This window comes from Triticum aestivum, chromosome 2D, assembly GCF_018294505.1.
Source record: "Triticum aestivum cultivar Chinese Spring chromosome 2D, IWGSC CS RefSeq v2.1, whole genome shotgun sequence".
Classification (NCBI taxonomy): domain Eukaryota; kingdom Viridiplantae; phylum Streptophyta; class Magnoliopsida; order Poales; family Poaceae; genus Triticum; species Triticum aestivum.
In genome coordinates this window covers 502,819,929-502,843,358 of record NC_057799.1, presented here as the reverse complement: position 1 = coordinate 502,843,358, position 23,430 = coordinate 502,819,929, and the positions used below count along the sequence as shown (strand labels likewise).

Sequence of the window (23,430 nt, the reverse complement as noted above, 5' to 3'; positions counted from 1 at the left end):
AGACTTCTATGGCTAAGTGAGAGTGATAAAGCTTTATAGTCCGATTGCCTGGTTCGTTGTGCTGAACACCTCCTTCGAAGGACCCAAAATTGGGATAAAGAATGCTCAAGTTTATCCCGAACACCCCAGTACTAGTTACATGGGGGCAGAAGCCGACGACTGGCCAACTCTCAAATTTCATAAACGGCCACACAGAAGGTAATATTTTAATTTAACAAGCGTTGCATAGAGCAAATGAACTCGTTTCACATGACAAGATCACATGAGTACATTCATTCAAATATTACATCTTTAGCACATTCCTCCGCCACAAGGCGGGAACCCTTCAGGACACTGTCATAATACATTTCGGGGTGGCGATGCTCCTTGCGTTCCGGCGGCCCCTCCTTCACCAGCTTTACGGCGTCCAGCTTCGCCCAGTGCACCTTCGCCCGGGCAAAAGCCCTGCGCGCACCCTCGATGCAGACGGACCGCTTTATGACTTCAAGCCGTGGGCAGGCGTTCACAAGCCGCCTCACGAGACCGAAGTAGCTATCAGGCAGGGGCTCGCCAGGCCACATCCGGACTATAAGACCCTTCATGGCCTGCTCGGCCGCCTTGTGGAGCTCGACCAGTTGCTTCAGCTGGTCGCTCAAGGGCACTGGGTGTTCGGTCCCAGTATACTGAGACTAGAACGGCTTCTCTGTTGAGCTCCCCTCCTCAGCCCGGTAGAACTCTGCGGCATCCAACAAACTGCGGAGAAGATCTGCGAACGCTCCTGGAGAGCTCCGAACTCGGGTAAGTAAAAGGAAAGTTTCCCTCACATGCTTGCTTTGCATAATGAATGCCTTACCCGCTGCTATCTTCTTAACCGCCTCAATTTCCTGGAGGGCCTTCTAGGCTTCGGCCTTGGCGTTTTGTGCGCTTTCGAGGGCCTTCGCAAGCTCCGACTCTCGCGTCTTAGAGTCAAGCTCCAAGGACTCGTGTTTTTTGGCGAGAGCCTGGAGCTCTTGCTGCACCTCGCCCACCCAGGCTTCTTGCTTTTCTCGCTCGATGCGCTCCTTGGTCACTTTGTCTTCGGCCTCGGATAGCGCCTTCTGCAGGGTCGCCACTTCGGTCGTGGCCCCTGGCAAATTCATGATGATCCTATTATTTCACAACCAAATTTCTTTTTAATATACAGACGGGGTATCGCTTACCTTTGTTCTCTTCGAGCTGCCTCCTGGTAAGGCCGAGCTCTTCCTTGGACCGCTCAAGGTCCTGCTTCAGTGCAGTGACCTCCGCAGTGCGTGCGGCAGCAGCCAGCAGTGAAGCCTGCATATGCACATAGACATATTCTGATTAGACTCCTGCGGTCATTATTTGATCCTCTATTCGGCCTTTCTTCGCGAACGCTAAACAGAGCATCAGGGGCTACTGTCCATGCAGTAATATTTTCTTATAATTTGACTACTTACCTGAAAGCCTATTAGGAGGCTGGCACAGGCTTCAGTCAGTCCGCTTTTGGCGGACTGAACCTTCTCGATCACCGCACTCATGATAGTGCGGTGCTCTTCGTCGATGGAAGCGCCGCGAAGCGCTTCCAGCAAGTTGTCCGGTGCCTCTGGATGGACAGAGGCCACCGGCATAGGCGGCTTGCCCCTCTTAACGAGGGGTCGCCTGACAGAGTCCGGAACCACTGGAGGTTCCGGCGCAGTGTTCGGCTGGGGGCCGAATTCGGAGCCCATGGGAGTCTTGCTCCCCTTGCGCCCAGGGTCCGGAATGTCGCCTTGGGGCGCCTCCAGGACTACCTCCCCTCGGCTCGGTGCCCTTTGAGACAACACCTCGATGTTGTCCGTAGGGCGAGGGGAGGAGGCGGTCGGAAGTGAATCGCTATTCATATCCGACGGGTCCAAAGAACCATCTGACGAAGATACGTCGATATGGGCTCGGGACGGACTGCATAATCATGTTCGGCATGATGAGAAGCAGTGCAATAAAACATACCATGAATTACTATGGTATCCGGATACTTACGACTTCGCCTGGGGCTTGTCCCTGGGCAACCACTCGTCATCGCTATAGGTGGCCGTCGTGGAGCAGTCCGGGTGGAGGGTCCTTCCCTTCTTGGACTCTTCGGCCTCCCCGGATGGGGCGGCCTTCCTTTTCTTGTCTCCCCCGGCTGGGGGGAGAACTTTCCTCTTCCTCCTCCTCGTTTTCATGGGAGGAGTGTGCCTCAGTGTTTTCGGACGATGAGTCCGATATAACCTTGCGCCGGAGACCCTTCCGGGTCCTCGTGGCCTTCTTCACCGGCACCTCGTAAGGCGCCGGAACCAGCATCTTCGTTAGGAGAGCATCTGCTGGATCTTCAGGCAGGGGGGCTGGGCAATCGATCTGCTTCGCTGTCTCTACCCAGTCCTGTTAAATGGCGTGGAGGCTTAGATCCCGCACATGATTAAACTGGGAAAAATAAACATCTTGTGAGATATAAAAAAACTTACCAGATTGGCAGGGTGCTTTGCGCTGAGTCCGCGGTCCTCGGTAAGGGGAGGAGGTACCTCGACGCCCTTGAACAGCACCTTCCAGACGTCCTTGTGCGTCGTGTCGAAGAGCTCTCGCAGCGTCTGGTGCTCGGCCGGGTCGACCTCCCACAAATTGAATGCCCGTCGTTGACACGGGAGGATCCGGCGGAAGAGCATGACCTGGACCACGTTGACAAGCTTGATTTTCTTGCTCATCATGTTTCTGATGCATTTTTGGAGTCCGGTCAGCTCCACCGATGAACCCCAGGACATGCCCTTCTCTTTCCAGGAGGTGAGCCGCGTGGGGATTCCGGATCGGAATTCGGGGGCTGCCACCCAGTTGGTGTCGCGCGGCTCGGTGATGTAGAACCACCCCGATTGCCACCCCTTTATGGTCTCCACATAGGAGCCTTCGAGCCAGGTGACGTTAGGCATTTTTCCCACCATGGCGCCTCCGCACTCCGCTTGCTGGCCGACCACCACCTTCGGCTTAACATTGAAGGTCTTCAGCCATAGGCCGAAGTGGGGCTTGATGCGGAGGAAGGCCTCGCACACGACGATAAACGCCGAGATGTTGAGGATGAAATTGGGGGCCAGATCGTCAAAATCCAGCCCGTAATAGAACATGAGCCCGCGGACAAATGGGTGGAGGGGAAATCCCAGTCTGCAGACGAAGTGGGTAGGGAAAACCACCCTCTCATGGGGTTCTGGTGTAGGGATGATCTGCCCCGCATCTGGCAGCCGGTGTGCGATATCCGCGACTAGATATCCGGCTCCCCGTAGCTTTGTGATGTTCTCCTCCGTGACGAGAGAGACCATCCACTTGCCTCCTGCTCCGGACATGCTTGGAGTGGTTTGAGGATAAAAACGCGAACTTGGGCGCTGGAGCTCGAGTGCGCAAGAATGGATGAGCAAGGAGGAAGAAGGCGTGGGTGAAAAGGGTGAATCCTTGTCCCTTTATAAGGGCGGAAGAAGCTATGCGCCTCTCCACCTACCTGGTAAACTCGCTTATTCCCCAAGCGCCATAATTGATGGCGCGGTTGGGTTACCCACACCCGTATTGATGAGAATCCCATGATAAGGGGACACGATCTCTGCTTCGACAAGACGTGCCAAGAAAACCGCCTCGCAATATGTGCAGTAGCTAGTTGAGAAAAACGGTTCGAATAATGACCGGGCCGTGGTATGATGTCATGCTGCCGAACGTGTCAGCAGATTAGATTTGTGGAAATATTATTCTCTCTACGATGGTATGTGGAATTTGTTTTGCAGAGCCGGACACTATCCTTGTGTTCAAAACCCTCTATGGAGTATTCGGAGGAAGAACCCGCCTTGCAATGCCGAAGACAAATCTGCGCGCCGGACTCATCGTCATTGAAGCCTGGTTCAGGGGCTACTGAGGGAGTCCTGGATTAGGGGGTCCTCGGACGGCCAAACTATATACTTTAGGCGGACTGTTGGACTATGAATATACAAGATTGAAGACTTCGTCCCGTGTCCGGATGGGACTCTCCTTGGCGTGGAAGGCAAGCTTGGCAATGTAGATCTCCTCCCTTTTAACCGACTCTGTGTAACCCTAGCCCCCTCCGGTGTCTATATAAACCGGAGGGTTTAGTCCGTAGGACAACAACAATCATACCATAGGCTAGCTTCTAGGGTTTAGCCTCTACGATCTCGTGGTAGATCAACTCTTGTAATACTCATATCATCAAGATCAATCAAGCAGGAAGTAGGGTATTACCTCCATCGAGAGGGCCCGAACCTGGGTAAACATCGTGTCCCCCGCCTCCTGTTACCATCCGCCTTAGACGCACAGTTCGGGACCCCCTACCCGAGATCCGCCGGTTTTGACACCGACAGCATGGAGGCGCGCCTGCCCCCCTGGGCGCGCCCCCCACCCTCATGGGCCCCTCGCAGCTCCACCGACCTACTTCTTCCTCCTATATATATCCATATACCCCGAAAACATCCAGGAGCACCACGAAACCCTATTTCCACCGCCGCAACCTTCTGTACCCGTGAGATTCCATCTTGGGGCCTTTTCCGGCACTCCGTCGGAGGGGGCATCGATCACGGAGGGCTTCTACATCAACGCCATAGCCTCTCCGATGATGTGTGAGTAGTTTATCACAGACCTTTGGGTCCATAGTTATTGGCTAGATGGCTTCTTCTCTCACTTTGGATCTCAATACAAAGTTCTCCTTGATCTTCTTGGAGATCTATTCGATGTAATTCTTTTTGCGGTGTGTTTGTCGAGATCCGATGAATTGTGGGTTTATGATCAAGATTATCTATGAACAATATTTGAATCTTCTTTGAATTCTTTTATGTATGATTTGTTATCTTTGCAAGTCTCTTCGAATTATCAGTTTAGTTTGGCCTACTAGGTTGATCTTTCTTGCAATGCGAGAAGTGCTTAGCTTTGGGTTCAATCTTGCATTGTCCTTTCCCAGTGACAGCAGGGGCAGCAAGGCACGTATTGTATTCTTTCCATCGAGGATAAAAAGATGGGGTTTATATCATATTGCTTGAGTTTATCCCTCTACATCATGTCATCTTGCCTAATGCGTTACTCTATTCTTATGAACTTAATACTCTTGATGCATGCTGGATAGCGGTCAATGTGTGGAGTAATAGTAGTAGATGCAGAATCGTTTCGATCTACTTGTCGCGGACGTGATGCCTATATACATGATCATGCCTAGATATTCTCATAACTATGCACTTTTCTATCAATTGCTCGACAGTAATTTGTTCACCCACCGTAATACTTATGCTATCTCGAGAGAAGCCACTAGTGAAACCTATGGCCCCCGGGTCTATTTTCATCATATTAATCTCCCAACAACTAGCTATTTCTGGCGTCGTTTATTTTGCAATCTTTACTTTTCAATCTATACAACAAAAATACCAAAAATATTTATCTTATTATCTCTATCAGATCTCACTTTTGCAAGTGGCCGTGAAGGGATTGACAACCCCTTTACTGCGTTGGTTGCGAGGTTCTTATTTGTTTGTGCAGGTACGAGGGATTTGCATGTAGTCTCCTACTGGATTGATACCGTGGTTCTCAAAAACTAAGGGAAATACTTACGTTACTTTGCTGCATCACCCTTCCTCTTCAAGGGAAAACCAACGCAGTGCTCAAGAGGTAGCATTGGGGTCCTGGCGCACTCTATATAAGCCACCCCCTCCACTGGCACAAGGGTTCGCACCCTTCGTAACTCTCACGCATATTCAGTCGACCAAGCCTCCGGGCACCGAGACGTAGGGCTGTTACTTCCTCCGAGAAGGGCCTGAACTCATAAACCTCGCGTGCACAACCTCACCGTAGCTAGGATCTTGCCTCCTCCGACGTACCCCTTACTCTTACTGTCAGACTTAGTACCTCGACAGGGGACCCGGTACCCATACTCGATTGAATCGGCCTCGGCACCCCAGCCAGCGTCCTCGATGTAGAGCTTGCCGCAGCGACTCTTCGTCATCCGGCCCACGGCATATCCCTTGATCCCTGCGAAGTTGCCCTTCAAGAACTCGAAACCACCGTGCTCAGGCCCCACGGTGGGCGCCAACTGTCGTGGATTTGTCATGGCAGATGCCCTAGTTAAAGGACTTACGTGTGGAGCCATCGCACTATGTTAGCTTAAAGAGGTTGAACAAGACAAAGGACACAAGGAGTTTACCCAGGTTCGGCCCATCTTGGTGAGGTAAAAGCCTACTTTGTGCTTCTAGTTGTATTGCTCGAGTTTCGATTACAAGGGAGTACGCTTGACCTAGTTTTCGATTGGTTGTCTCTTGAGTTAACCCACCGCCGGGTCACCCCTTTATATACAGGTTGATGCCTGGCGGCTTACACAGTCCCGGCCGGCTCACACAAATGTGACCGGCTCGGTTTCTAACTAACCTGCCTTACAGAACAAGTTATCACATGGCGGTTCACACCTTCCGGCCTTAAGTCACCTCCGGGTCTTGGGCCTTCAGACATGTTGGGCCTTCTCACCTTAAGCCGCCAACGATGTGACCCGGCCCCCCTGGGCGGGTCATACCTCAGCGTTATATCCCCAACAGTATTGGTTAATCACATGACTCTAGTGCAAGTGGGAGACTGAAGTAAATATTCCCTAGAGGCAATAATAAAGTTGTTATTTTATATTTCCTTATTCATGCTAGAATTGTATTGACCGGAAACCTTAATACATGTGTGAATACATAGACAAACATTGTGTCCCCAGTGAGCCTCTACTTGACTAGCTCGTTGATCAAAGATGGTTAAGGTTTCCTGACCATGGACATGAGTTGTCACTTGATAACGGTATCACATCATTAGGAGAATGATGTGATGGACAAGACCCATCCGTTAGCTTGGCATAATGATTGTTCAGTTTTATTGCTATTGCCTTCTTCATGTCAAATACATATTCCTTCGACTATGAGATTATGCAACTCCCGGATACCAGAGGAATGCCTTGTGTGCTATCAAACGTCAGAACATAACTGGGTGATTATAAAGATGCTCTACAGGTATCTCCAAAGGTGTTTGTTGAGTTGGCATAGATCGAGATTTGGATTTGTCACTCCGAGTATCGGAGAGGTATCTCTGGGCCTTCTCGGTAATACACATCATAAGCTTGCAAGCAAACGACTAAGGAGTTAGTCACGAGGTGATGTATTACGGAATGAGTAAAGAGACTTGCCGGTAACGAGATTGAACTAGGTATGAAGATACCAACGATCGAATCTCGGGCAAGTAACATACTGATGGACAAAGGGAATAACATATGTTGTCATAACAGTTTGACCGATAAAGATCTTCGTAGAATTTGTAGGAGCCAATATGAGCATCCAGGTTCCGCTATTGGTTATTGACCGGAGAGGTGTCTCGGTCATGTCTACATAGTTCTCGATCCCGTAGGGTCCGCACGCTTAACGTTCGATGACGATTTTTCATTATATGAGTTATGTGATTTGGTGACCGAATGTTGTTCGGAGTCCCGGATGAGATCACGGACATGACGAGGAGTCTCGAAATGGTCGAGAGGTAAAGATTTATATAGTGGTATTCGGACACCGGAAGTGTTTCGGAGTGTATCGGGTATTTATCGGAGTACCGGAGGGGTTACCGGAACCCCCGAGGGAATATATGGGCCATATGGGCCATGAGAGGGGAGCACACCTGCCCACAAGGCGTGGCGCCCCCCTATGGCAGGTGGCCGAATAGGAGAAGGACAAGAGGGGGTTCGGCCCCCCTTCCTTCTCTTCTTCCCCCTTCCTTTCTTCTCTGATGAAAAAAAGGAAAGGGGGGCGCCACTCGAGGAAACCCCAAGTAGGATTCGGATCCTACTTGGGGCGCCCCCTGGCTGCCTTTCTTCCCCTCCCACCTATATATATGTGGGGAGGGGGCGCCTAGAACATACAACATCAATTGTTAGCCGTGTGCAGCGCCCCCCTCCACAGTTTACACCCTCGGTCATATTCTCGCGGTGCTTAGGCGAAGCCTTGCGCGGATCACATCGCCATCACCGTCACCACGCCATTGTGCTGAAGGAACTCATCTAGTTCCTCGACATCTTGCTGGATCAAGAAGACGAGGGATGTCACCGAGCTGAACGTGTGCAGAACTCGGAGGTGACGTACGTTCGGTACTTGATCGGTCGGAGCTAGAAGAAGTTCGACTACATCAACCGCGTTGTCAAACGCTTCCACTTACGATCTACGAGGGTACGTGGACATACTACCCCCTCGTTGCTATGCATCTCCATGGATAGATCATTGCGTGTGCGTAGAATTTTTTTTGTTTTCCATGCAACGTTTCCCAACACAATCTTTTGGTGTCCTCACCCAGTGACAGCAGGGGTAGTGAGGCATGTATTGTATTGTTGCTACTAAGGGTAAAACAACGGGGTTTAATCATATTGCTTGGTTTTATTCTGTCTACATTATGCCATCATACTTCATGCGTTACTCTGTTTGTTATGAACTTAATACATAGAGAGGCAAGCATAGAAGCGCTCTCAAAGTGGAGTAATAGTAGTGGATGCAGGCAGGAGTCAGTCTACTTGTTACAGACGTAATGCCTATGTACATGATCATGCCATGAATAACGTCATAACTATGCGCTTTTCTATCAATTGCCCAACAGTAATTTGTCTACCCACCGTATGTTGTGTTTATGAGAGAGATGCCTCTAGTGAAAACTATGGCCCCCGGTCTATTTTAATCATATTGCTAAAACCAAAAATACCTTGCTGCAATTTTGTATTTTTATTTTACTTTGCAATTTATCTATCACCTATTACCAGGTTGATCCTTGCAATTAACAGGTAAAGGGGATTGACAACCTTCTTGCTCGCGTTGGGTGCAAGTATTTGCTGTTGTGTGTGTAGGTACTGTCGAACGTTTGTGTGGTTCTCCTATTGGTCCAATAACCTTGGTTCTCTACTGAGGGAAATACTATCCGCTACTATATTGCTTCACCCTTCCTCTTCGGGGAAAATCCCAACGCAGCTCACAAGTAGCAGGCATCAACACCAAACCCCCAGAACACTAGTGAAGCATTTGATTGCCTGCCGGTGGTGCTAGTCTATGACCCCGGCACCGGCAAGAGAAGCCTTATCATCGTCCTCGCCTACGAGGCCCTGCTTCCCCTTGTCGTACTCCATACCTGTTTCCCCCAGGATCTCTCTTCTTGGAACACATCCCCCCAAACAAACATTCTTCTTTACGTTGATTGTGTTTCAATGTATAGATTTGGTTACAACTTTGCATTTAAATTTTGCAGTATGCGGCAAAGATGATTACCGAATGCTAGGCGGCAAACACGAATTGCTGAGAAGCCCCTAGAGTGACTCAACTCCTTCTTGCTCCCCAAGCTCCGGTGCTCCACGTGATGCTGCCTACCAACCTTTAATGCTCGGGTTGGTGCCGCCGGACTGAATCGGTTAATGATTTGCTGAGATTGAGTTCTTTGAGCTACATGTCCGTGCCACAACAACTTGAGCCGGTTGACTGTTGGATGGTAATAATTTTCATATCTATTTTTTACGATTAGATTAACTAAATTGGGTTGCATTATTCTTCTAGGTATATGCTCCCTGAAATATAGAATTAGTAGTTCTGTTTCAGAAATAAATAATTGGTCTAGTTTGATGTGATTTGGTTGTGGTTGTTGCTTTGATGATTCTTCTACACTACTGTTTATGTTAAATATTAATTTAGTTTCAGCTTTGCTTTATTTACCATGCATGGCCATTCTAATAGACATCAATCATCTTAGGTTTGGACCTTTCTTGATTGTTGCGGCTCCTTTTAATTTTAGCTCTTCTACTTTCACCTTTGTTGCAGATATAGAGGGTTCTCAATTTGTTTTTTTAGGTATGTATGTGTTTGTAGGATTTGGGTTGAGATAGAATATACTCATGAAATTTATCTTTGTCCTCTCGTTGATTTCCAATATTAAGAGAGAATATACTGCTGAATGAGTGGCAGTTTCTCTATGTTGTTGTTGATTACCAATATTAACAATTTTGCACCCCCTTTCTTTATAATAACATTGTCGGTTGTTGAAGTCTATTTACATATATACATGGAATGTTCTCAAAGTTTATTCTATATACAGGTGCATATATTTATATAGTCAGATCATTTTCTAAAAAAATGTTTATATAGTCAGATGGCTCAATCATCAAGTAACGTCACTAGAGAAGATATTTTTCTAAACTGCATGTTAGTTAATCATGAGTCGATCCTTTCATGTAGATGAGAAAACATTGTACCACCACATTGACAATATTTTATCTTCCTTTTCTTCCTTAATGTTGTCACGACCCACCTTTTTAGGCATATGGTCTTCGTGTGTTTCTATGCCAAACCTATATCAAATCATCGGCATACAAGGTAACGATGTTGTATCATACACAAATACTTTATGACATTGCATGATCCAGAAAGCTAATAGTCTTACACACTCTGGCCATAGACCAGTCAAATACATAGTCTTACAATAAGCAAACGAAGTTCACATCGAGCGGAAACGAAAGAAAATCTAAGTAGACGTCTTGGTAAGCTCCATCATAGGGAAGCATGTCAAGTGGAGGCACAAAACCCTACATAAGTCACTCCTCGTGGTAGTCACCTCCAACTTGATACGTTGTAGCGACTAGGGTCAATACTTTGAATATATTGACAAGTTCACAGTTCACTGGGATCCTGTTCACCCACATGCACTTTCGCTGGTGGGGCTCAAGGCTCTTTGCAGAAAATATAGTTTTGCCCTATTATTTTAAAAGTGGCCTACTCTAGTAGCTGGACTTACTGCATCCTGCAGCAGTCCTGGATCGTATCACCCGCTCATCCAAATGCATTTGAGCATGTGGGTTCCTGCATCCCGCGATTGCCCTAAGACAATCTCCAGAGGCCCTGGTACATCCCCAGTCCTCCGAGATCAGGTCCATACCCCCCTTTTGCTCAACCCATAAATTTTATTAAAAAGGTGATGAGATCAAGTTGACAATTCTTCGATGAGTTACTGAAGATTGTCCATTTCCGGGGACACGATCATGATCTGTTTTATACACTCTGAAGAGGTTTGTGTACTTTACCCATGATTCTCAACTATGAACTCGTACGTTCCCTTTGAGCCTAGGCGGTCGCCAAGAAAATTGTCGACCACCAAGCAATACCGAAGCACTGCACTGTTGATTCATTAATTAAGTAGTCAACCATACAGTTGTACAGTTCAATAGTAATTGATGTTTCCCAATCCATGTCATAGCAGCTAAGCATCTACTCGATGGTTACAAGGTGAGGGTAAGTGTGGATTTAAGTTGTCAACTACTGGGTTGTACAGAATTTAGCATCCTAAACTCACACACCTATCATGGAAAAACTACAATGCAAGAAAATACTTGATAACATGGTCAAAGTGGAACTTGCCTTGGTTGTTGTTGTCACCGGTGCACTCCTCACAGTCACAGGGGTTGCACTCCTCATAATCTAACATTGACAGAAAAATAACACATAGCGATCAAAAGCACACAATTCATGCAAACGGAAAACTTGCATGAATGCAAAGAACAAATCACACATCACAACGTGTTGGATTGTTTGGGTACGATTTCATTCAGTTTGATCTTTCCAATTTGGGTCCTCAACTTGGTTTGTGTTTGACTTCATAAAAATTTCAATTTGAAAAGCCTAGTCTAATATTTAAGAACCCTAAATAATTTAATACCTCAATTTGGTTTATGAAACTTGATTCGAATTTTGAGAAGTGGCTTGCACTATTTGAATTTCTATTTGATCTAAGTTCGACTTTCAATTTGAAATTTGAAACTCCTAGGTCAACAGGATTTAAACCCCGAAGGTTTAATTAAAATATTTATTTTCTCCTAATTTTCTTTTATAAAATATCCAGGGTTTCACCATTACTAAACTAGTTTTTTTAAAATTCAAACCATGATCCAATTTTTTTAATAGATATCTTATTAAGTGCCCTATTAATTTCAAACAAGTCTATAAATTATACTAATTGAATTTGGTTGTTATCTAGGTTTTGATTCACTAAATACATTCAAATATATATATGTGAAACTAGTGTTGTTAAGATTCTATCCAGAAACTATTTTATAAATTTATCAAGAGTGGACTAAACTAAACTTCAATTCACTAGCTTCTAAATACAAAAGAATCATCTGATTTGGTTTTGTATTTTAAAAGTTATGCCTATTTTAAGATTTAAAATATTCTGTTTGAAATTCAAATTAAAAAATTTCAAATTTAATTTCCCTAAAATTATTCACAAAGTACATCTCCTAAGGTTTTATTTGCAAAAGGAATCATTCAATTTGGACCTATGGATAAGTAGTTATGATAGTTAGAAGTTCCACAGACTTTCTTTTTGCAAAGTTGCCTTTTCATTTTAATTAAGCGAATTCGTCCTGGATAATGTTTTGGATAAGGTTGGATACATGGTGCTCTTTGATTGGCTGATACCATTTCGGAAATAAAATTAAAACGCATTCGTCCGATCTGTTTCTAGCGGCTTACAACTAACTTACCAAATCTTTTTTAAGTGATCTAATCTAACGTGTCCGATTGATATCGGACGGCCAGGATTAGATCGGAGCTCACCACGGCGGCTAGGTTACTAGAGACTTGTGGGAGAACACGAATGTGGCGTCGCTGCGTTCGGGTGTCGATGGCGATGGGGTTCCAGGGGGTCTCCAGGGCGACGGTGGGCACAGACAGCCTCGGCGTGGCTCGGGAAAGTCGAAGGTGGCGTCGGCTGGCCTCAGGGACGACAGAGACGATGGCCGCGGGCTCGTCAAATTTCACAGAGACAACGGGGGACTTCGGGCGTGGATGTTGTGCTAAAAAACAAACGCGTTTGGACGTTGGCGATGGCCAGTGAGATACACACAACCAAAACGAACACAGTGGACATGGTTTGAGGCTTGGGGGCTTACAGAGTTCGCCGGAGTTGAGCTCACAACAACAGCGAGCTTCGGGCTCCTGTGGTCTTCGCATTCCAGAGGGCTACATGCGCGGCGATGATGTCCAGGAGGATCGCCATGGAGCGGCGGACCTTGTGGTGGCAGTGCGTGTTCGCAAGGGGCTCTGGCCTTGTCAGAATCAAGCCTGCGACATTTAGGTCAATGGTGGACGGCCGGGTGCGTTGCCAGCAGCCTGGCGGCACTCAGGCTCGATTGACCGGGGAGAAAAGGGGAGGGTCCGGGGGTATTTATATACACCTATATAGTGTGCGAATAACTTTGAAAGATGGTCGTTGGATAAAGCCAATCCGACGATGCAGAGATGACAAATCCGAGCACTACTGGCCATTGGATATCATCTACATTCCATCAGATTTTGCCACATATACAATCTAGAAGACTCCATGGTTGAACTTGAGCATAATGCACAAACCTCAAAACACAAGCATTTCTCCTTTGTTCTAGAATCTTCCGTATCATAATTGGCCAATTTTTTTCTCTAGATGAATTGTCATTATTTGTTTTTTACTTTATGCTTTAGAACGCACAATTCCATGAATCTTAAAATAGATTAGCTTTTTTTATAAAAATTAATTGATTTTGAATGAGATGAACTATAAAAATTAAACGAACATCTATATTATGCGTATATGACTCAAAGCTTACATGCTATAATGTGATATTTATTCATAATTTGGTTGCCAAATCTCATGCGTGCAATGCACGTGTACCTTACTAGTAACAGACATGGACGCTGAGGTTGGGGAGCGGCTGTAGCATGTCGACGTACATACGTGCGCGGATGGGGTTCGGGTTGGTGCGCGCGTGCGTCGGCGATAGTTGCGCGAGGTAGGGGCGGAGCTGACGTGCGGGGCCCGCCTGGTAGAAAGAGAGAGAAGGAGAGCGAGAGAGAGAGAGAGCGGCGGTGGGTTGGCTAGCTGGCTGGGCCGCGACTGGCTGGCTACCTGGCCCTTGCCCCCTTTTTTTCTTTTTCTTTTATTCTTTTCATTTCTGCTCTCTCTTATTATAATTTGAATTTTCTTCGAAACAACAACTTCATCTAAAATCTTTTTGGGATATTTCTAATTGCGTGGACATTTTTCTAGAGGATTTTGACAAACTATTTTGGGCAATTACTAATGGGCCTATTTGCAAAGTATTTTCTTTTTATTCCTGTTTTTCTGTTTTCTTTCTTTTATCCAGGGTTTTACCCATAGTTTTAATGCCCAATTTAAACTATTTTCAAACCCTGGTTCACACAAATAAAATAGGGAAAATGTTAATCTAAGGAAATTCCTTTCCTCCCTTATGCAATTTCTGATTTTTTTTTTCTTTTGTGAAACTTTCATGGCCTCCAATTAAACTTGAAAGTGAATGTGAATCAAAAGTTGGTCATGTTAGGAAAAAATTGCAAGGTAAATCATGCGTGTATATGCTTCTAGGTTCACAACCAAGATTTAGGAAAAAAAAATGGGTTGTGACTACTGTTCCGGAAATCTGTTGGTGCTCCCGGGAGCGCGCGCTCCTGCACGCAAAAAAAAAATTCAAAGTGTGAAAAAATTCGAAACAAAAATTTGGCGCATACATCTCGACATTATATGTGTGCACGTCAAGTTTCGGAGAAACCCGACATTTTATGTGGCTTGTGTAAAAAAGACAAAATGATGTCTTGTGAAAAGCATTTTTTAACACCGGATTTGTTGTTTTCACCCGCGACACATAAGTTATCGTTTTTCATGAAACGACTTTGTGAGCATGTAAAATATCGAGATGTACGAGCCAAGTTTTTGTTTGAATTTTTTTGATATTTCAAATATATTTAAAACACATTTTAAAAGCCAAGAGCATGCGCTCCCATGTGCCAAAACGCTACTCTCACCCTTCACACGAGCTGATTCGATTGCTAACGTCCCACCTCAACGCGCGGGGAATCATCTAGTGAAACACATGCTTCTAACGCTCGCGCACTGAGGTTCTTTTTCTCTAGCTTTATGTGTTTAGGCTGGACGGTACACAGTGTGCCAGCTTCATTTGCTCTTTTCTCTTCTCTTACCTTCTCACTTCCAAATAGGATTCTGATGATGGTAGGAAACACACTACAGCCTACTTAATAGGGCTTATTATATATGCTCTAACATTTTGGTTTGGTGAGCTCAGCTCCTGGACAGCAAATTTATTACATAGTGTTTTCTCTTGCACTGGTGTACCATATGTCGTTACAAGTAGGATCACAATTAATAAACAAGCGCGTGCGCGCGCGCGCGCGCACACACTAGTATATAGGGAGTACAATACAAGATGAACATCGATAAATACGTTGTGCTCAAGCAAAAACAAGTTCAAACAACTCGAGTAACCCCGCACATTGGGGGCATTTATTATTTGAGTAATGCTGCGTCGTGGATGAGGCAAGCTTGTGCACACGGATCACTTCTGACCCGTGAAGAGCTCCAGGCAATGGTCCTGGTCCAGGTTCCTGCTCCAGAACTTCTTGTAGTACTCGTCGTAGGTGTAGCTGCGGTACACGGGCTCGTCCCCGTCGCCGACGAGCTTGGCCACCGGGCCGATCACCGCGCTGTTGCACGGGCACAGGAAAGATGCCACCGACAGGCGCTCCCGCGCCGCATTGACCACCGCGCGGTGCCAGACGCTCTTGTACGCGCCGTTGCTCAGCGCCTGTACGTACATAGTCTGCATCAGCTCGTCGCCCACAAGTCCCAACTGCGTAAATTAATCTAGTTGTTGATGGCTCGCAGGAATTTTACCTGCAACTGGTCGCCTAGGTTGACGACGAGGGCGTTGGGCCGGGGGTCAACGGCGATCCACTGGGCGCCGTCCTTGAGGACCTGCAGGCCGGAGACGTGGGGGTCCATGAGGAGAATGGTGAGGGCGTTGGGGTCCGTGTGCTTGGGCAGGCCGTAGGTGAGGTCCGGCTTAGGGCACCGCGGGTAGTAGTTCACGGCCATGTGCTGCTCCTGCTCGCCCAGCACATTCTCGATGTAGTCCTCCTCGAGGCCCAGGCCCAGGGAGATCGCGCCCAGGAGTCGGAGGCCGAGCAGCCGAACTTCGCAGCAGTAGGTGCTGATGATCTCCCTGCATGACGAGGGAAAAGAGGTCATGCATGAGGTCAGTCTGTGGAAGTCGCCGGTTTGACTCCAGATTTGAAGCAAGCGAAGGTGGGCATGCACTCCACTCCACTGTGGTCGGAATCAAGTACTATTTCTTCCATATTCTTTCCGCTCGCCGCGGCAAACTTGGGATAGAAGTCTATTGAGATCAGCATGTGTATATGTTTATCTGTCTTCACTTGGTCAATGATGATGATGGGAAAACGAAACATTCATATATCCCCTCAAACAGAAAAAACAGGAACATGCATATCAGCAAACCTACGCTCTGGGTAAGATCTTTTCTGTCATCCTCATCCGAGTTTGGCGTCTCGAAGGTTTCTAGCACGTGCGAAACGCTAGACATTTCGACAGATAAAAAGAAGTTCGCTAGCTAGGAGATAGACATCGCAAAAGTGATGCATGCAACCGATTAGGCGATATGTAGCACAGTAGCAGCATGGTGCGAGGACAAAACAGTGAAATGATAAAAGGTAGAAAAAAGCAAACCCTAGGGGTGTGGAATTTATCCGACGCATGGGGAGAGAAAGCTCGAAGTGAGCACCGCACTTCTGCAAAACGACAGTGCCTATGGACCGCACCACGTGCTCATTTCGCTCGATCGCATAGTGCTCTCATCACTTATCGGGTATCAATGATCACTAGAGAGAATTGGACGGAATTGGACGCAGAAAGCACCGTCTGCAACGTAGCTAGCGGGACGGCCGCGCCGACGGCGACGCCTAGGGCGCCGTTCCCTCCTTAGAGACGTCGGTATGGACTGATATTCTCATTTTTCCTTCCCCTAGGTCTTTCGGGCGAAAGTCTTAACTTTTTTGGGCGGCGGCGGCACTCACGGCGCCGTTCTTTTCTTGAAGACGCCGCTTTGGAAACCTTGGGATTGGTGGCGCTTGTGGGTGGTGGGCGACGGCGATGGTGCGGACCTATCCTAGATGGATCTACGTCCGTTGCTTGGAGATGGACTCGCGTAGGTGGAGGTCGTCGTTTGGCATCGTGGTGGCGTCCATGGCGGAGGACCTTCCAAGGCTCGTGTAGGTGGAGGTCGTCGTTTGGCGCCGTGGTAACGTCAATGGCGGAGGACCTGCCAAGGTTGACACTGGAAGATGGCGGCGACGACACATGTAAGTGCGTCGGACCGGTTTATGCCCTGGACCCGGTAGATGGCTTGGTCGGGGCCTCCGGCTTTAGATGTTAGGCTGAGGTGAGAGGTCTGAGTATGTGGCCCGGCTTGCACCCCTTCATCATATTGATAGGATTAGCGGCAGATGTTGCCAAGATGGCGGATTCAGGCATATTGTTATTCTACTTTGTAAGGTTTTCAATAATAATCAATAAAATGGCCGCATGCATCTCCCAAATGCAGAGGCCAGGGATCATCCTCCTTTAAAAAAAATACTAGCGGCATCACAGCGCTAGCAACATGACACGCACAAAGGTGCTCGATCGTATGGCCGGCCACACTGCCTATCATCTACCTAGGCCGCAACACATTATGTTGTGCGCCTGGCATTTTCTGGTCAACGCACATACACCACGCATTTCCTATCGGTGTGACTGACCATTTGGTGTGAACGGTGAAGTCCCAGTGCCCCAAGGCTGAGAGGGTCTGATAGCTAGTGCTCGTGCCTGGCCAGGACATTGTCAGAAAAAGACTGATGCTGGCATACCGGCGGATGCGATAATGCAAGGATTCATCCTCTTGCCAATGTGGATTTGTGGATTTAGAGCATCTACAGTCCTGCGCCTCAAACCCACCGTACATCCCGACGGTGGAGGCCTCGGTTAAAAAAGATTGACCCAGACTAGCGCCTCAAATGAGAATCAAATGACCAGACTGACCGGTACCCTCATATCCAACTCATATATGGGATAGATATGGGGAGGCCCGGGCGCGAACGCCACGTCTGGCTGACAGCCCGAACCTCACAAAACTGAACCAAATCCCCCTCCGACCCAATCCTTTTCACTTGCTTCTACGCGCTGGACGTCTGTAGCTCCGCCGCGGCCCTTGCACCGGACTACACCTTGCCCGTTCGACACATTGTCATTCAAAAAAAATTCATGCAACCATCAGTGTTTCGTTTGTGAAGGATATAGACCATGACTATTAATCTTCTCTGTGATAAGCAGAGAAGAATAAATCACACGTGCGCGGGCACGTCCGGGCGCATCCATGAAAATTTTGCAGGTTGTGATTGTAGATGCTCTTACTGTGCAATCTGGAAGTTGCTAGCTCTAGACAGGTTTCTAGAGTTGCTATCCACATATCTAGTTCTATCCCATATCTAGTGCTATATATAGAGCAGGAGGACATGGTACCGAGACGGTGACCTGTGAGATGAGATTTGTTCATGATATGGATTTCGTCCTTTCTATGTTCCGGTGTACATATGGAATAATGGTCACAGAAAGTTAGATCGCTAATTTCTAAAATTGCTTTGGGTGCTTCCAGTTCATTCAGGCCTGTTCTTGAGCGTTGGTAGGTACGTACATCCATTTTTTGGATGCACCAGTCCTTCTAGCTTCTTCGACACACGTTGTTTTTCTCTCCAAGGATAACATTGTTTTTATTTGATTGGCTGCTAGCTTGGGAGTTTGTCTTCAGGAAAAAAAGTATCACAATATATGATTCGGCAAGTGCTCAGTGTTTTGTTCCATATTTTTTTTAGAGTGTCCCCCTCTCTATAAAACATAAAATCTATCTGGTTCCCACCGCTCAAAACCATCCACATAGCAAAGCGTATGATGAGCTGTTTTAGACGCACCACCTCTTGATACCTCTCAAAAAATTTCACCTATTGATTATTTTTTTGTAATACAACTAGGCAAGTCTGAGTGCTCTGTTGCTTAAAGAAGTGGCTCTAAAATACAAGTTGGAGAACTTTGACCTGCAATATAGCTGGTTGCAATATTCTCTGCGGAAGTAAAGTGTATTATCTTTCCTTAAGCACAGCTGCCACGCCTCACCAAATATGGAAATATAATTAACTCTGGTTATTTCCTGTCTTTTGCCCTAACTATAATTATGTCCGATTGATTATCTGTACATATGCGTTCATGAATTCATGTGGATGCAGGGATGATGCGTACTAGTAAATATAGTCATTACATGATTTTCGTACAAAGGATCGACGAAAAAAGAATCTCTACCAATTTGTGATATAGTGCAACATAGAATCACGTCGCAAGTTTTTCTTGACATGGTTGTCAGCATTTGGCTTGATCAATGTCATGTTACGCTATATAATCAGTGGTGAACCTATGATCTTAATAATATGGGGCCACTGTTTACGTAAACAATGTATAAATGACATAACTGCAATACATTGTTACAATTGTTTTTAAATTATGCTAAAATAGTATTGAGCTAAACAACCTCATAAATCAAACTAATAGTCCCCCAAAAAAATCTCTATCTACAATTGTTTTAAATTACACATAAATAGTACTCTCTCTGTAAACTAATATAAGAGCGTTTAGATCATCAAAGTAGTAATCTAAATGCTCTTATATTAGTTTACGGAGGGAGTATAATTTAGCTAAACTAGTTTGGGAGTAAACTTTTGTTTATTATCCTATGCTCTATATTATTATTATTATTATTATTATTATTATTATTATTATTATTGTTATTGTTATATGGTATTCTCTCCTTTCAGGTTTACAAGGTCCACACATATTTTAAGAAAATAATCAATCAACAAAATAATAATTTTATGGTACGAAACTTATATTGTCGGATTATTCAAAGGAAGTATCAAATGTTGTAATTTTTTTGGTATATAACTCATATTTTGTTGAAATAATTGTATCATTTCAAAAAAAATCATGTGGGCCTTGTGAACCCGAGATGAGAGAGTATTATTTTTGTTCATTGTTGAATATCTCATTGTTAATGAAGTAAAACACTTTCACAGAAAATGATCTAAAACAAATATATTTTTCACCTATCTCACATGTTCAGAAAAAGGTATTCGCTGTGGTGCACAAAATATGTAAGTTTCGTTTTCTACAATCCTCTAGTCAAACATTTTAAACTTTGATTGACAATATTGCTTTTTTTTACATGTAGGCAATATTGCTTTAGATATTGGATTTGGCACACGAAAAATCATGGATAGATTCGTCTACATAAGTATTCAAACAATATTTTTTTGATTTTATACATAGTATAATAAAAATTAATGATGGAAGTTGCATCTCGAAGACCGCATCTATGTCAAAAGGTCATTTGTTTGTGAACTCGAGGGAGCAGCGGTTGGCAATCTCGAATATGCATTAATGCATTATGCATACAGTTCTCATCTCATGGCCGATAGCATATTTACTTGTGTCCTGATATTTCTTAGGCTAGTGGAAAATAGATGTTGATTGAGGTGACCTCGTGGTCTTCGTTCTGGGTTCTTGCTATGTTCTGGCAGAGGAGCACGCGATGGCCTGGAACGAGGGGACGGTCACCATGGCGAGTTAACCCATCCGGAGATGGTTTGGTGTGTTTGGTACTACGGTGTCCCGTGTTTTTCGAGGTGACTGGTTTCGGTCCTGTTTGATAGTCTTGGTTGTCTCTTGTTATGTGTAGTGTCTCCCACTTTCACGCTCGGTGTTTAGTTGGTAGAACTAGTATTACTTGCTCGGTTGCCATTTTATTTTTATTTTGACCTGCTTGTTTGAGCATTTTCTCACTAGTATGTATCGGTTCGACCGTTTGAACTTTATTATATATAAAACTGACGGAACGTTTTGAGAAATACAAGAGGATGATGTGCTTTTTACCGGATGACTATGTGTAATCAATTGAAAACTAATTATTCTTTATAGACAACATGAGGCAAAACTGCAACATGCACAAAAATGTTGGTTCAAAATCAGCCATGTTCGGTTAGGCCAATATAGACTAAGATAAGAAGAGTTGCTAGTGCTTACTTGAACGTTTCAGGATTGGACGGCCAGTCGGGCACGAACTCCTCCAACGGGTGGCAATGAAGGCGCAGATAGTCCCGCCAGTTGTGCACTGTCTCCTTGCGGACGTTGAAGCTTGTAGAAAGCCTTATCTTTTTGGATGGCTCATCAGAATAGAGCTTGGCCTTCTCTTCCGGCGGGAGCCGGAAAAACTCAAGCCCCACAGCCATCACCTTCTCCAGCAGCTCCTCTGATATCCCATGGTTTATGATCTAAAAGAAATCGGCAAACCCAAGCTGGTTAAAATGTTATACTTATGGCCGGCGAATTGCCGTCTACGTCGATCAGAGAGGGCATGGCAGGACCCGGGGCTAGCTCCGACGTTCTAAATCCGCATCGTGCTTGTCTGAAGAATGAAGCAATGCGGCTGAAGCAAGCCGTGAAGCCTTGGAAAACTAATCTAGCTAGCTAGCCGCCATGTTTGAGGCTTAACTGATGCTAACATGCGTAGTGCGAACTATGGAACAGAACCAAGGGCATGCACGTGGTGAGAAGGCGGACCTGGAAGAAGCCGTAGGTGCGGCAAGCCTGGTCTATCTCAGCGATGACGCGATGCTTGTCCGGCGAGGCGAGGTCGATGAGGGGGATGTTGCTGTCAGTCACAACATCGGCGAGCTGCGGCCGGTCGTTCTCGGGCCGCGTGTAGCCCTCCGGGAGGGTATCGCGGTGCGCGACGGTGGACAGAAGCTGGGTCGCCATTCGGGGCCTAGGCGAGGCTCAGTCTCGCGCGGCGGTAGAAGAAGGGGGAGGAGCGAGGGGGATCGCCATATATCGAGTACCGGAAGACTCGGTGAGGCCGGCGATGGCACGCGTCTACGCGTTGACGCGCGCAGTGGACCGGGATGGGTATATATCCCGGAGCTCCACCAAGCCGCACGTTGATATCCGGCCTGGCCCACTGGCCCATGTACATACAAATAGGCCCATCCAATCAACCAGGTTACCTCCCTAGAGATTTTATTTGTCGTCATAAACCACTATGACGCCACGCCTTCCCTACCCTAGCCGCCACCACGCCTGGCGACTAGGGAGGAGATTTTCTTCCTCCGATCTCAGTCGGCCAGGGCATTGGCCCCCTCTCCCTCCGGCTGCTCCGGCGGCAGGAGGAAAGGGGACCCCATTCCTCCGCTTTGTAGTTAGGTTTTGGATTTGTAGGTTGTGGTGCGCCGTTGGGGTGGTGGGAGCGGCGCCCGGATGAATAAATCTGCCTCAGCTTCACTCCCACACCGGCGGTGTCCTTTATGGCGGCGTCTCGAAGTTGATGGCATCGTGTGTTTGCCGATCCTTCAGATCGGCTGTGTTAGGGTTCATGGATGGTGTCGGCGAGGCGGCGGCGGCGACTCCATCAGGTGTGTCTCTCCTTCTGCTTTGTCCCCGTTGCTGTGGCGTTGTCTCCGACGTCATGGTGTGGAGCAGGGAGGTTTTATCGTCCAGGAGTACGCGCAGACGGTTGTCTGCGCAAGTGACAGCTGGAAGATGGTGCATCCCGTGCTAGGTTTGTGGTTGGTGGCTGACAGTTCTGGTTTCCTCCTTCGACGTCGTTGTCGTGCGGGGGTGTCAGATCTAGAGTTCGATGGCATTCCGGGGACATGTTGCCCCGGTCTGATTCTTTCAACGGCAATGGTTTTGCTTCTGGCAAACTACTTTCGAGGTCCGTAAAGCTGCTGATCAGCGATGGAGCCGCGTCGAGCTCGGGTGAAGAGGTGATCTGTTTTCTTTCCTTTTGGTGACCGCTTTGATGGTGTCGGAGGAGAGGAACAGGCGCTGGTATTTTGCATAGGATTATCCTATCCTTTCAGTCTTGTAATGTTGGTGCTTACGTGTCTTGTAACCGGATCTTTATTTTATAAATGAGACACGTATTATCATGAAAAAAAAGATTTTATTTGTCATGCAATGTACGTATATGAGCTGTGGAGAGTGGAGTATGCCGCATATATAACGAAGGGGGGCCCGCAACCATGGGACATGACACGCATTCACGGTAGAGCTGCTTCTTTGTCGTCCAACTTTTAAAAGGGAGACGTACACTTTGTAGATGTGACGGGACTCGTCGCACGTCAGCAACTCAAAGAGCTTTTCCAAGAGTGGCGATCTATTGATGATGCATGCAACTCAAAGGACTAGCTTATTGTGGCATACTGGCATGGATATCCATGCGATTACCACATCAACGATGAACAATATTTGTACATCTAATCTAAGTGAACGTACGGGATGAACTCGACGATCAAATTAAGGGTATGCTGATCATCTAAGCTGGAGTTTTTGTTAACAATATCTTGTGGTTTTGCATGTCGACTGGGCTAGGACTATTTCTTTTTAATTTTGTAACAGGGTCATGCAAATCTACTCAGAGTTGTTCTTTCTGAT

The 23,430-nt window shown here is 46.5% G+C and overlaps 1 protein-coding gene across 1 annotated transcript; it reads right to left on the bottom strand.

Moving 5' to 3' along the window:
* Positions 1-15,181: 15,181 nt before the first annotated feature.
* LOC100037560 (flavanone 3-dioxygenase 2) lies at positions 15,182-21,867 on the bottom strand. The gene is made up of 4 exons (XM_044477783.1): positions 21,559-21,867; positions 21,022-21,269; positions 15,736-16,063; positions 15,182-15,646 (listed from the first exon to the last, which is right to left on the bottom strand). The coding sequence occupies exons 1-4, from the start codon at positions 21,754-21,756 to the stop codon at positions 15,398-15,400; spliced, it is 1,023 nt and encodes a 340-aa protein (XP_044333718.1). The 5' UTR covers positions 21,757-21,867; the 3' UTR covers positions 15,182-15,397.
* Positions 21,868-23,430: the final 1,563 nt, after the last annotated feature.